Source organism: Lampetra fluviatilis, chromosome 70, assembly GCF_964198595.1.
Source record: "Lampetra fluviatilis chromosome 70, kcLamFluv1.1, whole genome shotgun sequence".
NCBI classification, from domain to species: Eukaryota; Metazoa; Chordata; class Hyperoartia; order Petromyzontiformes; family Petromyzontidae; genus Lampetra; species Lampetra fluviatilis.
Window position 1 is genome coordinate 3,704,523 of NC_136344.1, and position 16,581 is coordinate 3,721,103.

General features: G+C 64.9%; 1 protein-coding gene across 1 annotated transcript in view; it reads right to left on the reverse strand.

Annotated features, from left to right (window-relative positions):
* The window catches only part of LOC144952848 (solute carrier family 22 member 17-like), a 33,064-nt gene extending 18,353 nt beyond the window's left edge, over positions 1-14,711 (reverse strand). The window contains exons 1-3 of the mRNA XM_078883318.1: positions 14,525-14,711; positions 6,877-6,995; positions 2,205-2,313 (exon numbers count right to left, since the gene is read on the reverse strand). Coding sequence (XP_078739444.1) covers positions 2,205-2,313; positions 6,877-6,995; positions 14,525-14,652 — 356 coding nt within the window. The 5' untranslated portion in view covers positions 14,653-14,711. The remainder of the gene's footprint in view (positions 1-2,204; positions 2,314-6,876; positions 6,996-14,524) is intronic.
* Positions 14,712-16,581: the final 1,870 nt, after the last annotated feature.

The window sequence follows — 16,581 nt, forward strand, 5'->3', positions numbered from 1 at the left end:
GTCACCATCGTCACCATCGTCACCATCATCACCGTCACCACCGTCACCACCGTCACCATCATCACCATCGTCACCATCGTCACCATCATCATCATCGTCACCATCATCACCATCATCGTCACCATCATCACCATCGTCACCATCGTCACCATCGTCACCATCGTCACCATCATCATCATCGTCACCATCATCACCACCGTCACCATCATCATCATCATCACCATCGTCACCATCGTCACCATCATCATCATCGTCACCATCATCATCATCGTCACCATCGTCACCATCGTCACCATCGTCACCATCGTCACCATCGTCACCATCGTCACCATCGTCACCATCGTCACCATCGTCACCATCGTCACAATCATCACCATCGTCACCATCGTCACCATCGTCACTGTCACCATTGTCACCATCGTCACCGTCGTCATCATCGTCACCATCATCACCATCGTTACTGTCACCATCGTCACCATCGTCACCATCGTCACCATCGCCACCATCGTCACCATCGTCACCATCGTCACCATCGTCACCATCATCACCATCGTCATCATCGTCACCATTGTCACCATCATCACCATCATCACCATCGTCACCGTCGTCATCATCGTCACCATCATCACCATCGTTACCGTCACCATCGTCACGATCGTCACCATCATCACCATCACCACCATCGTCACCATCGTCACCATCATCACCATCATTACCATCGTCACCGTCGTCATCATCGTCACCATCATCACCATCGTTACCGTCACCATCGTCACCATCGTCACCATCGTCACCGTCGTCACCGTCGTCACCGTCGTCATCATCGTCATCATCGTCACCATCGTCACCATCATCACCACCGTTACCACCGTCACCGTCATCACCGTCACCATCATCACCATCATTACCATCGTCACCATCACCACCATCGTCACCGTCGTCATCATCTTCACCATCGTCACCGTCGTCACCACCGTCACCATCGTCACCATCGTCACCGTCGTCACCGTCGTCACCGTCGTCACCATCGTCACCGTCGTCACCATCGTCACCATCGTCACCACCGTCACCACCGTCACCACCGTCACCATCGTCACCATCTTCACCACCGTCACCACCGTCTCCACCGTCACCGTCGTCACCGTCGTCACCGTCGTCACCGTCGTCACCACCGTCACCACCGTCACCACCGTCACCATCGTAACCACCATCACCACCGTCACCATCGTCACCGTCTTCACCGTCATCACCGTCACCACCGTCACCATCGTCACCATCGTCACCACCGTCACCACCGTCACCATCATCACCACCGTCACCACCGTCATCACCGTCACCGTCGTCACCACCGTCACCATCGTCACCATCGTCACCATCGTCACCATCGTCACCATCATCACCATCGTCACCATCGTCACCATCATCACCATCATCACCATCGTCACCATCGTCACCATCATTGTCACCATCATCACCATCATCACCATCGTCACCATTATCACCGTCGTCACCACCATCACCATCGTCACCGTCGTCACCATCGTCACCGTCGTCGCCATCATTGTCGCCATCATTGCCACCATCACCACCACCATCACCACCACCACCATCATCGTCGTCACCATCATTATCACCATCATCACCACCACTGTCAGGAGAGACTTGCCCAGCCTCAAGACTCACATGTGACCCCGCATCCCCTTGACCCCGTGTCCCTGTGAACCGTGACCCAGTGTCCCCATGACCCCGTGTCCCCGTGACCCCATGTCCCGTGACCCCGTTTCCCAGGAACCCCATGTCCCCCTTACCTAGTGACCCGTGTCCCCATGACCCCGTGTCCCCATGACCTCGTCTCCCTTTACACCATGTCCCCATGACCCCGTGACCCTGTGACCCCATGACCCCATGTCCCGTGACCCCGTTTCCCAGGAACCCCATGTCCCCATGACCCCATGACCCCATGTCCCGTGTCCCCGCTACCCCATGTCCCCTTACCCCGTGTCCCCGCGTCCGTGTCCGTGTTTCCCTGTCCCCGTGTCCCCGTGTCCCCGTGTCCGTGTCCCCGTCCCCGTGTCCCCGTGTCCCCACGTCCGTGTCCGTGTTTCCCTGTCCCCGTGTCCCCGTGTCCCCGTGTCCGTGTCCGTGTCCCCGTGTCCGTGTCCCCGTCCCCGTGTCCCCATCTCCCCGTGTCCCCGTGTCCTCACGTGGTGAAGGACAGGATGAGGATGTTCTTGAGGATGTTTTTGGATCGTCCGACGTCACAGAGGCTGTGTCTCTGTGTCCCCACGCGGCCCCCCAGTGTCGCGTCCAGCTCTACACAACAACAACAACAACCAACACAGCCACCAACACAACCATCAACACAACAACACAACCATCAACAACACCATCAACACAACAACACAACAAACCAGCCACCAACACAGCCACCAACACAACCATCAACACAACACAACCATCAACACAACCATCAACACAAAAACACAACCGTCAACACAACCGTCAAAACAGCCACCAACACAATCATCAACACAACCATCAACAACAACCGCCATTCGCCACAAAGTGGCGGTGACGTCACCACGACGCTGGTGCCAGGCTAGGTGCACTTTGAGGCCACGTGAAGTGTGGAACGCCCGCTGGCAGGAGGTCACGGGGCAGACCCAGCAGGTGCCACGGGTCGACTGACCGAGATGACCGAGATGACTGGCTGATGCACCACCTGTGCCCCCTACTGTACCAACTTGCTGTGTTTTAGCCACCCGGCATTCCGCTCGTTGTTGTGAGCATCTCTCCTCCCCACTCCGTTGTTGTTGGAGGGCGACTGACTCCAACTGCCCGTTAGCGTCCGTCACGAGCCTCCTCCACAGAGGCCGATCTTGACACCGCTGGTACCAGTCATTGGCAAGTCCACTCAGCTCCACGTCCTCCTGTACCACGTCACTCCATCTCTTCTCTAGCCCGTGCCGCGCCCGTTTATCCCCCTCGATCCGGCCGAACAAAAGCTGTTTTGTCATGCGGTGGCTGGGCATGCGGGCTACATGACCCAGCCAACGCAGCCTGCCTGCAGGAGGAGCTCACCGATGGGACTTTGTCCAAATCTTTCAAGGATTTGTGAGCTCCTCACACAATCCAGCCTGGTTAAACCCAGGATGGATCGTAGGCAGGCCAGCCTGAATGTCTCTAACCGGCGGAGATGCTCCATTAGGGGAGTCCACGTTTCGCAAGCGTAGAGAAGGGAGGGAATGACCGTGGCCGAGAAGACCTGAAGCTTCGTGCGGAGCGACAGACCAGGTAGCTTCCACCCAGCGTTGCGCAACCGATGAAATTATATTGCCGCTTGACTGATTCGGAGTGAGACCTCTGCTGTTAAACTGGAGCCGGTCGTAAGCACACTGCCCAGGTATGGGAAACTCTCCACTCTCTCCACAACTGCCCCATCACCAATTGAGAGTTGTGGGGGTAGAGTGTCCGATGGTACAAAATACCCAGGCAGGTGCTTAGTTTTGGTGGGGCTGATGGTAAGGCCCCACCTCTTAGTGGCAAGCTCCACGTTCAGCAGCAGCGCATCCAACTCCTCCTCTGAGTGAGCGGCAATTACCAGATCATCGGCATACATGACATGGTTGACTAATAGGGAGCCATCCCTTGACTGCACCCAGGCATCGATCAGCCTCCCATTATATCTGTACCAGGTAAAAATTCCTCCGGTACAGCCATCGAAGGCTTCACAAACTACGTGGTCAAAAAATATGTTAAATAATGTGGGAGCCAGAGGACATCCCTGTCACACTCCAAGTGAAATAGGGAATGGCTCCGACTCCCGGCCACGTAGTTTTAACCGAACCTGCTCACCATCATGAAGGTCCTTAATGATCGTGAGCAGAGGGTCAGGGACTCGAAAAGCACAAAGAACAACCCAAAGACCAGGCCTACTGATGGTATCATAGGCCTTGACCAGGTCAATAAAGCAGATATGTAGGTCTTGTTGAAATTCCCTACACCTCTGCTGTAGCAGACGGAAAGAAAATATGGCATCTGTGCAGGACCGCCCTTTCCTGAAACCGCATTGGGGCTCCGCAAGCCTCTCCTCAGCGTGCCTAAGCAAGGCGATGTTGAATAATCCTTGCCAGGCCCTTTCCCGGCACACTGAGGAGTGAGATGCCCCTGTAGTTGTTACAGTCTGTGCGGTCCCCCTTCTTAAAGAGGGGGACCACCAGGGCATCCTTCCAACCCTGCGGAACCCATCCAGTGGTCCAGACTGTTGTTATGATGCCATGTAGGCCAGTCTGCACACAAACGCCACCCTCCCTCAGCATTTCGCTTGGGAGATCATCTCTGCCCGGTTCCTTTCCTAGTCTCAGACTCTGGATTGCCTTTAGTACTTCCTCAACAGATGGCACCTCAGCCAGCCACTCAGAGGGGGTGTCTTCTTCCAATATTTGAGACACCGCAGCCTCAGCAAGGTCATCCCCACTTTGTCCCATAATGTTTTCCATGCCGAGGGATTTGCCCTCCCCCAGGACTTCACAGAAATGATCAGCAAATCTGCAAACCTGTTCTTGGGGGTCAGAGATTAGATCACCGTTTTTTCCCCTAATGATGGTCATAGGTGTGGCACTGCAGGTTACTTTTTTGATGGAGTTAAATAACGATTTGTGATCGCGGGCCATTGAGGCAGACTCCATCTCTTCAGCAACCCGGACCACCACCCATCCTTGCAGTGCCTCACGGCTCTTCGAATCTTCGAGCGAAGGCTGCAGTAAGCCTCCTCACTCTCTGGCGTTGGATGCTGTAGACCATGAAAGTGGGCCTGTCGCTTTTTCTCAGCTAGCCTGAACACCTCCCCTGTCAGCCAGGGTCTCCGAGAGGTCTGGACCATGTACCGAAAGCAGCCATTGCAGCTGCATGAGTCACAGTCCTAAACCTCGCCCATTTCCCCTCGACATCTGGAGGAGTGGGGGACGATGCCAACCCCAGCCGCAAGCGATGATGAAATTCTCGCTTGCAACTTTCATCAGCTAGTTGAGACCAGGCTACCTTGGATTTGAATGGGGTCCTGGGTGTACACCAAACACCAGAGTGGAAGAATGGCAGGCGCATCTTACAGATGACAAGTCAATGGTCAGTGGGCAGATCAGCTCCACGGTAGGTCCTGGTGTCAAGGACATGGGTCCTCATCCGCAATTCCGTCACTATGTAGCCCAGCAGATGTTCTTGCTTAGACCCGGCATGCATCTATGATGTTGTGTGGATGCGCTGATGCCGGAACAGTGTGTTGGTAATTACAAGCCCATGGGCTGCACACAAATCTAGCAGCCTCCTACCGTTATTATTGAGCTGATCTGGCCCATGTCTTCCAATCACTCCAGACCAGGTGCCAGCATCATGACCAACTCGGGCATTGAAGTCACCCAACAAGATGACTCTGTCCCGAGTGGCCACTTTAGCCAGCACCTGTGACAGGAGGTCATAGAAGGCATCTGACTCATCGGCTTTGCCTACATCCCTCCACGGATGTTCGCCTACGGTGGGGGCATAAGTAACCACGACCACCACTCCTCGCCTCCGGTTGATAGGAAGGCAAGCCCAAAGTAGCCTGGGGCTTACAGCTTCCAACACCTCACCGCCACAGTTACACGCCCCCTTCATTATTTTGTTCAGAAGAGCCACTCCCTGTTGTTTGGTGGTCTCCTGCCCCGAGTAGAGGACTGTCCATCCCTCATGGTGGCAGGAGCCAGAGCCGGTCCACCGGACCTCCTGAATACCACAGAGATCCAGGCGGTACCGATCCAGCTCCCGACAGAAGAGTGGCAGCCTCTCCTCCGCAGTGAGCATTCGAACATTCCACGTGGCCACCCGTAGTGGCTTTTTGTTGTTGCTGAAGGAGCACCGACGGTAAAGATTCAATCTCCTGGCTCCGCCAAATGGGGTTTGGCCAGGAGACGTCATAGACGCCTGTCCCCTCGGGGCCTCCGGCACAAGCTTATTTTACCTCGTAGTTTAGTGGTAGTTAATTGAAGGTGGAGGGGTTACCAGCCCCTCGCACCCATCCAGAGCCCCCATTTGGGGGAATGGCCAATCAAAATTGGCCCTCCCCCACGGCACTGCCCACCACAGTGTTGCCGTCCAGCACCACGAAGAGGTAGGGGGTTGTTTTTGCCGGACAACCATCAACACAGCCATCAACACAGCCACTAACACAACCATCAACAAAGCCACCAACACAACCATCAACACAACAATCAACACAACCATCAACACAACAACCAACACAACAATCAACACAACCATCAACACAACAACCAACACAACAATCAAATCAACCATCAACACAACCATCAACACAGCCACCAACACAGCCACCAACACAACAATCAACACAACCATCAACACAACCACCAACACAACCACCAACACAACCATCAACACAACGCCATGTGCGTGTGCATGTGTGTACGCGCGTGTGGGTGTAGGTGTGGGTGTACGCCTGTGCGCATGTGCGTGCGTGTGTAGGTGTGCATGTACGCCTGTGTGCATGTGCGTGCGTGTGTAGGTGTGCGTGCACGCCTGTGCGCATGTGCGTGTGGGTGTAGGTGTGCGTGCACGCCTGTGTGCATGTGCGTGTGGGTGTAGGAGTGCGTGTGTAGGTGTGCATGTACACCTGTGTGCATATGCGTGCGTGTGTAGGTGTGCATGCTACGTGTGTGCATGTGCGTGTGGGTGTAGGTGTGCGTGCACGCCTGTGTGCATGTGCGTGCGTGTGTAGGTGTGCGTGTACGCCTGTGCGCACGTGCGTGTGTGTGTAGGTGTGCGTGTACGCCTGTGCGCACGTGCGTGTGGGTGCAGGTGTGCATGTGGCGTGTGCGTCGCTACCGGCGAAGTCTTCGCCCTCCACGTTGATGCCGTTGCGCGTCGCCTCCAGCTGCACGGCGACACGCGCACGCAGCCGCTGCTGCGTCGCCAGCAGCCAGCGCGTCGACTCGGGGATCGTCCTGAGACACGGGGGAGACACAGGGGGAGACACGGGGGGGAGACACGGGGGGTGAGACACGGGGGAGACACGGGGAGAGACGCGGGGGGAGACACGGGGAGAGACACGGGGGGAGACGCGGGGAGAGACGGGGAGAGACATGGAGACGCGGGGGGAGACACGGGGAGAGACGCGGGGGGAGACGCGGGGAGAGACACGGGGGGAGACACAGGGGGAGAGACGGGGAGAGACGCGGGGGGAGACACGGGGAGAGACGCGGGGGGAGACGCGGGGAGAGACACGGGGGGAGACACAGGGGGAGACACGGGGAGAGACGCGGGGAGAGACGCGGGGGGAGACGCGGGGAGAGACACGGGGGGAGACACAGGGGGAGACACAGGGGGAGAGACGGGGAGAGACGCGGGGGGAGACGCGGGGAGAGACGGGGAGAGACGCGGGGGGAGACACGGGGGGAGACACGGGGGGAGACACGGGGAGAGACGCGGGGGGAGACACGGGGGGAGACACGGGGAGAGACGCGGGGAGAGACACGGGGGGAGACACAGGGGGAGAGACGGGGAGAGACGCGGGGGGAGACACGGGGAGAGACGCGGGGGGAGACGCGGGGAGAGACGCGGGGAGAGACGCGGGGGGAGACACGGGGAGAGACACGGGGGGAGACACAGGGGGAGAGACGGGGAGAGACGCGGGGGGAGACACAGGGGGAGACACGGGGAGAGACGCGGGGGGAGACACAGGGGGAGAGACGGGGAGAGACACGGGGGGAGACACAGGGGGAGAGACGGGGAGAGACACGGGGGGAGACACAGGGGGAGACACGAGGAGAGACGCGGGGAGAGACGCGGGGGGAGACGCGGGGAGAGACACGGGGGGAGACACAGGGGGAGAGACGCGGGGGGAGACACGGGGAGAGACGCGGGGGGAGACGCGGGGAGAGACGCGGAGAGAGACGCGGGGGGAGACACGGGGAGAGACGCGGGGGGAGACACGGGGAGAGACACGGGGGGAGACGCGGGGAGAGACGCGGGGGGAGACACGGGGAGAGACGCGGGGAGAGACACGGGGGGAGACGCGGGGGGAGACGCGGGGGGAGACACGGGGAGAGACGCGGGGGGAGACACGGGGGGAGACACGGGGGGAGACACGGGGAGAGACACGGGGGGAGAAGCGGGGAGAGACGCGGGGGGAGACACGGGGAGAGACGCGGGGAGAGACACGGGGGGAGACGCGGGGAGAGACGCGGGGGGAGACACGGGGGGAGACACGGGGAGAGACACGGAAGGAGACACGGGGAGAGACGCGGGGGGAGACGCGTGGGGAGACGCGGGGAGAGACGCGGGGGGAGACACGGGGAGAGACGCGGGGGGAGACACGGGGGGAGACACGGGGAGAGACGCGGGGGGAGACACGGGGAGAGACGCGGGGGGAGACACGGGGAGAGACGCGGGGAGAGACGCGGGGAGAGACACGGGGAGAGACGCGGGGGGAGACACGGGGAGAGACGCGGGGAGAGACGCGGGGGGAGACGCGGGGAGAGACACGGGGAGAGACGCGGGGGGAGACACGGGGAGAGACGCGGGGGGAGACGCGGGGAGAGACACGGGGAGAGACGCGGGGGGAGACACGGGGAGAGACGCGGGGAGAGACGCGGGGTGAGACGCGGGGAGAGACACGGGGAGAGACGCGGGGGGAGACACGGGGAGAGACGCGGGGAGAGACACGGGGGGAGACGCGGGGGGAGACACGGGGGGAGACGCGGGGGGAGACACGGGGGGAGACGCGGGGGGAGACACGGGGAGAGACGCGGGGAGAGACGCGGGGGGAGACACGGGGAGAGACACGGGGGGAGACGCGGGGGGAGACACGGGGGGAGACGCGGGGGGAGACACGGGGGGAGACGCGGAGGGAGACACGGGGAGAGACACGGGGGGAGACACGGGGAGAGACGCGGGGAGAGACGCGGGGAGAGACGCGGGGAGAGACACGGGGAGAGACACGGGGGGAGACGCGGGGGGAGACACGGGGGGAGACGCGGGGGGAGACGCGGGGGGAGACACGGGGGGAGACGCGGGGGGAGACACGGGGAGAGACACGGGGGGAGACGCGGGGGGAGACACGGGGGGAGACGCGGGGGGAGACGCGGGGGGAGACACGGGGGGAGACGCGGGGGGAGACACGGGGAGAGACGCGGGGGGAGACACGGGGGGAGACACGGGGGGAGACACGGGGAGAGACGCGGGGGGAGACACAGGGGGAGAGACGGGGAGAGACATGGAGACGCGGGGGGAGACACGGGGAGAGACGCGGGGGGAGACGCGGGGGGAGACACGGGGGGAGACACGGGGGGAGAGACGCGGGGGGAGACGCGGGGGGAGACGCGGGGGGAGACGCGGGGGGAGACACGGGGGGAGACGCGGGGGGAGACGCGGGGGGAGACACGGGGGGAGACACAGGGGGAGAGACGCGGGGGGAGACGCGGGGGGAGACGCGGGGAGAGACGCGGGGGGAGACACGGGGGGAGACGCGGGGGGAGACGCAGGGGGAGACGCGGGGGGAGACACAGGGGGAGACACAGGGGGAGAGACGCGGGGGGAGACGCGGGGGGAGACGCGGGGAGAGACGCGGGGGGAGACACGGGGGGAGACGCGGGGGGAGACACAGGGGGAGACACAGGGGGAGAGACGCGGGGGGAGACGCGGGGGGAGACACGGGGGGAGACGCGGGGGGAGACACGGGGGGAGACACAGGGGGAGACACAGGGGAGAGACGCGGGGAGAGACGCGGGGAGAGACGCGGGGGGAGACGCGGGGGGAGACGCGGGGATAGACGCGGGGGGAGACACGGGGGGAGACGCGGGGGGAGACGCGGGGGGAGACACAGGGGGAGACACAGGGGGAGAGACGCGGGGGGAGACGCGGGGGGAGACGCGGGGAGAGATGCGGGGGGAGACACGGGGGGAGACGCGGGGGGAGACGCGGGGGGAGACGCGGGGGGAGACGCGGGGGGAGACGCGGGGGGAGACGCGGGGAGAGACGCGGGGGGAGACGCGGGGGGAGACGCGGGGAGAGACGCGGGGGGAGACGCGTGGGGAGACACGGGGGGAGACACGGGGGGAGACGCGGGGAGAGACGCGGGGGGAGACACGGGGGGAGACACGGGGGGAGACGCGGGGAGAGACGCGGGGGGAGACGCGGGGGGAGACACGGGGGGAGACGCGGGGGGAGACGCGGGGGGAGACGCGGGGGGAGACGCGGGGGGAGACGCGGGGGGAGACACGGGGGGAGACGCGGGGGGAGACGCGGGGGGAGACGCGGGGGGAGACACGGGGGGAGACACGGGGAGAGACACGGGGGGAGACACGGGGGGAGACGCGGGGGGAGACACGGGGGGAGACGCGGGGGGAGACACGGGGGGAGACGCGGGGGGAGACGCGGGGGGAGACACGGGGGGAGACACGGGGAGAGACGCGGGGGGAGACGCGGGGAGAGACGCGGGGGGAGACGCGGGGGGAGACGCGGGGGGAGACGCGGGGGGAGACGCGGGGGGAGACACGGGGGGAGACACGGGGAGAGACGCGGGGGGAGACACGGGGGGAGACACGGGGGGAGACACGGGGAGAGACGCGGGGGGAGACGCGGGGGGAGACGCAGGGGGAGACGCGGGGAGAGACGCGGGGGAGACGCGGGGGGAGACACGGGGGGAGACGCGGGGGGAGACGCGGGGGGAGACACGGGGGGAGACGCGGGGGGAGACGCGGGGGGAGACACGGGGGAGACGCGGGGGGAGACACGGGGGGAGACACGGGGGGAGACACGGGGGGAGACACGGGGGGAGACGCGGGGGGAGACGCGGGGAGAGACGCGGGGGAGACGCGGGGGGAGACACGGGGGGAGACGCGGGGGGAGACGCGGGGGGAGACGCGGGGGGAGACACGGGGAGAGACGCGGGGGGAGACACGGGGGGAGACACAGGGGGAGAGACGCGGGGGGAGACGCGGGGGGAGACACGGGGAGAGACGCGGGGGGAGACGCGGGGGGAGACACGGGGGGAGACGGGGGGGGAGACGCGGGGGGAGACGCGGGGGGAGACACGGGGGGAGACGCGGGGGGAGACGCGGGGAGAGACGCGGGGGGAGACACGGGGGGAGACGCGGGGAGAGACGCGGGGGGAGACGCGGGGGGAGACACGGGGGGAGACGCGGGGGGAGACACGGGGGGAGACGCGGGGGGAGACGCGGGGGGAGACGCGGGGGGAGACACGGGGGGAGACACGGGGGGAGACACGGGGGGAGACGCGGGGGGAGACACGGGGGGAGACGCGGGGGGAGACACGGGGGGAGACGCGGGGGGAGACGTGGGGGGAGACACGGGGGGAGACACGGGGAGAGACGCGGGGGGAGACGCGGGGAGAGACGCGGGGGGAGACGCGGGGGGAGACACGGGGGGAGACGCGGGGGGAGACGCGGGGGGAGACACGGGGGGAGACACGGGGAGAGACGCGGGGGGAGACACGGGGGGAGACACGGGGGGAGACACGGGGAGAGACGCGGGGGGAGACGCGGGGGGAGACACAGGGGGAGACGCGGGGAGAGACGCGGGGGAGACGCGGGGGGAGACACGGGGGGAGACGCGGGGGGAGACGCGGGGGGAGACACGGGGGGAGACGCGGGGGGAGACGCGGGGGGAGACACGGGGGAGACGCGGGGGGAGACACGGGGGGAGACACGGGGGGAGACACGGGGGGAGACGCGGGGGGAGACGCGGGGAGAGACGCGGGGGAGACGCGGGGGGAGACACGGGGGGAGACGCGGGGGGAGACGCGGGGGGAGACGCGGGGGGAGACACGGGGAGAGACGCGGGGGGAGACACGGGGGGAGACACAGGGGGAGAGACGCGGGGGGAGACGCGGGGGGAGACACGGGGAGAGACGCGGGGGGAGACGCGGGGAGAGACACAGGGGGAGAGACGCGGGGGGAGACGCGGGGGGAGACACAGGGGGAGAGTCGCGGGGGGAGACGCGGGGGGAGACACAGGGGGAGAGACGCGGGGAGAGACGGGGAGAGACGCGGGGGGAGACGCGGGGAGAGACGCGGGGAGAGACGCGGGGGGAGACGGGGAGAGACGCGGGGGGAGACGCGGGGAGAGACGCGGGGAGAGACGCGGGGAGAGACGCGGGGGGAGAGACGCGGGGAGAGACGCGGGGAGAGACGGGGAGAGACGCGGGGAGAGACGCGGGGGGAGAGACGCGGGGGGAGACGCGGGGAGAGACGCGGGGAGAGACGCGGGGGGAGACACAGGGGGAGAGACGCGGGGAGAGACGCGGGGAGAGACGCGGGGGGAGACACAGGGGGAGAGACGCGGGGGGAGACGCGGGGAGAGACGCGGGGAGAGACGCGGGGGGAGACGCGGGGAGAGACGCGGGGGGAGACGCGGGGAGAGACGCGGGGAGAGACGCGGGGGGAGACGCGGGGAGAGACGGGGAGAGACGCGGGGAGAGACGCGGGGGGAGACGCGGGGAGAGACGCGGGGAGAGACGCGGGGGGAGACGCGGGGAGAGACGCGGGGGGAGACGCGGGGAGAGACGCGGGGGGAGACGCGGGGAGAGACGCGGGGGGAGACGCGGGGAGAGACGGGGAGAGACGCGGGGGGAGACGCGGGGAGAGACGGGGAGAGACGCGGGGGGAGACGCGGGGAGAGACGCGGGGGGAGACGCGGGGAGAGACGGGGAGAGACGCGGGGGGAGACGCGGGGAGAGACGGGGAGAGACGCGGGGAGAGACGCGGGGGGAGACGCGGGGAGAGACGGGGAGAGACGCGGGGGGAGACGCGGGGAGAGACGCGGGGGAGACGCGGGGAGAGACGCGGGGGGAGACGCGGGGAGAGACGCGGGGGGAGACGCGGGGAGAGACGGGGAGAGACGCGGGGGGAGACGCGGGGAGAGACGGGGAGAGACGCGGGGAGAGACGCGGGGGGAGACGCGGGGAGAGACGGGGAGAGACGCGGGGGGAGACGCGGGGAGAGACGCGGGGGGAGACGCGGGGAGAGACGCGGGGGGAGACGCGGGGGGAGACGGGGGGAGACGCGGGGGGAGACGCGGGGGGAGACGGGGAGAGACGCGGGGAGAGACGCGGGGAGAGACGCGGGGGGAGACGCGGGGGGAGACGGGGGGAGACGCGGGGAGAGACGCGGGGAGAGACGCGGGGGGAGACGGGGGGAGACGCGGGGGGAGACGCGGGGGGAGACGGGGAGAGACGCGGGGAGAGACGCGGGGGGAGACGCGGGGAGAGACGGGGGGAGACGCGGGGGGAGACGGGGGGAGACGCGGGGAGAGACGCGGGGGGAGACGCGGGGAGAGACGGGGGGAGACGCGGGGGGAGACGGGGAGAGACGCGGGGGGAGACGGGGGGAGACGCGGGGGGAGACGGGGGGAGACGCGGGGGGAGACGCGGGGAGAGACGCGGGGGGAGACGGGGGGAGACGCGGGGGGAGACGCGGGGGGAGACGGGGAGAGACGCGGGGGGAGACGGGGGGAGACGCGGGGGGAGACGCGGGGAGAGACGCGGGGGGAGACGGGGAGAGACGCGGGGGGAGACGCGGGGGGAGACGCGGGGAAAGACGCGGGGGGAGACGGGGGGGGAGACGCGGGGGGAGACGCGGGGAGAGACGCGGGGAGAGACGCGGGGGGAGACGGGGAGAGACGCGGGGGGAGACGCGGGGAGAGACGCGGGGAGAGACGCGGGGGGAGACGCGGGGGGAGACGCGGGGGGAGACGCGGGGGGAGACGCGGGGGGAGACGCGGGGGGAGACGCGGGGGGAGACGCGGGGGGAGACGCGGGGGGAGACGCGGGGGGAGACGCGGGGGGAGACGCGGGGGGAGACGGGGAGAGACGCGGGGGGAGACGCGGGGAGAGACGCGGGGAGAGACGCGGGGGGAGACGCGGGGGGAGACGCGGGGAGAGACGCGGGGAGAGACGCGGGGAGAGACGCGGGGGGAGACGCGGGGGGAGACGCGGGGAGAGACGCGGGGAGAGACGCGGGGGGAGACACAGGGGGAGAGACACCTCCCACTCCGCTACTCACCTCCCCTAAATCACCCCCCATCGCTCACCTCCCCTCACTCACTCACTCACCACCCCCCTCACTCACCCCCGGCTCACCCCTCGCTCACCTCCCACTCCCCTCACTCACCTCCTCCAACTCACCCAATCGCTCACCTCCCCCCACTCACCCCCCATCGCTCACCTCCCACTCCGCTACTAACCTCCTCCCACTCACCCCACGCTCACCCCCCCTCACCCCCTCCCCCCCCCACCCCCCGCATCGCTCACCTCCCACTCCGCTACTCACCTCTCCCTCACTCACCCCCCATCGCTCACCTCCCACTCCGCTACTCACCCCCCCCCTCGCTCACCTCCCACTCCGCTACTAACCTCCTTCCACTCACCCCATCGCTCACCTCCCACTCCGCTACTCACCTCCACTCACTCACCCCCCACGCTCACCCCCCCTCACCCCCCCCCCCCCCCGCTCACCGCCAGCAGGAGATGATGAGCAGGAAGGGGCCTGCTAGTGCCCCCTGTAGCAGGCGCCAGTGCCGGCACAGCAGCACCAGGCCGGGCAGCAGCAGCTGGCCAGCCACCAGCAGCAGGTCGCCCGCCATGGCCACGCGCAGGCGGTGAGTAGCGTCGCTCACCTCCACACCTGCACCGCCGTCACCATCGTCGCCACCGTTACCACCGTTACTACCGTTACTATCGTCACCACCGTTACTACCGTTACTACCGTTACTACCGTTACTAGCGTTACTGCCATTACTACCGTTACAATCGTTACTATCGTCACCACCGTCACCATCGTCACCACCGTTACTACCGTTACTACCATTACTAACGTTACTACTGTCACCATCGTCACCACCGTTACTACCGTCACCACCGTCACCACCGTCACCATCGTCACCACCGTTACTACCATTACTAACGTTACTACTGTCACCATCGTCACCACCGTTACTACCGTTACTAACGTTACTACCGTCACCACCGTTACTACCGTCACTACTAACGTTACTACCGTCACCACCGTTACTACCGTCACCACCGTCACTACCGTCACCACCGTCACCACCGTCACCGTCTTCACCACCGTCACCACCGTCACTACCGTCACTACCGTCACCACCGTCACCACCGTCACCACCGTCACCACCGTCACCACCGTCACTACCGTCACCATCGTTACCACCGTTACTACCGTCACCACCGTCACCACCGTCACCACCGTCACCATCGTTACCACCGTTACTACCGTCACCACCGTCACCACCGTTACCACCGTCACTACCGTCACCACCGTCACCACCGTCACCACCGTCACCACCGTCACCACCGTCACCACCGTCACTACCGTCACCACCGTCACCACCGTCACCACCGTCACCACCGTCACCACCGTCACCACCGTCACCGTCGTCACCACCGTCACCACCGTCACCACCGTCACCATCGTTACCACCGTTACTACCGTCACCGTCGTCACCACCGTCACCACCGTCACCACCGTCACCACCGTCACTACCGTCACCACCGTCACCATCGTTACCACCGTTACTACCGTCACCGTCGTCACCACCGTCACCACCGTCACCACCGTCACTACTGTCACCACTGTCACCACCGTCACCATCGTTACCACAGTTACTACCGTCACCACCGTTACTACCGTTACTACCGCTACTATCGTTACTACCGTCACCACTGTCACCACCGTCACCACCATCACCACCGTCACCACTGTTACTACCGTCACCACCGTCACCACCGTCACCACCGTCACCACCGTTACCACCGTTACTACCGCTACTATCGTTACTACCGTCACCACCGTTACTACCGTTACCACCGTTACTACCATTACTATCGTTACTACCGTCACCACCGTTACTACCGTTACCACCATTACTACCGTTACTATCGTTACTACCGTCACCACCGTTACTACCGTCACCACCGTTACCACCGTTACTTTCGTTACTACCGTCACCACTGTTACCACCGTTACTACCGTCACCACCGTTACTACCGTTACTACCGTCACCACCGTTACTGCCGTCACCACCGTTACTACCGTTACCACCGTTACTACCGTCACCACCGTCACCACCGTTACTACCGTTACTACCATTACTACCGTCACCACCGTTACTACCGTTACCACCGTTACCACCATTACTACCGCCACCAACGTTACTACCGTTACTAACGTTACCACTGTTACTACCGTTACCACTGTTACTACCGTTACTACCGTTACTATCGTCACCACCGTTACTACCGTTACTAACGTTACCACTGTTACTACCATTACTACCGTCACCACCGCCGTCACCACCGTTACTACCGTTACTACCGTCACACCGCCGTCACCACCGTTACTACCGTTACTACCGTTACTAACGTTACCACTGTTACTACCATTACTACCGTTACTACCGTTACTACCGTTACTACCGTCACCACCGTTACTACCGTTACTACCGTTACTACCGTCACCACCGTTACTACCGTTACTACCGTCACCACCGTTACCA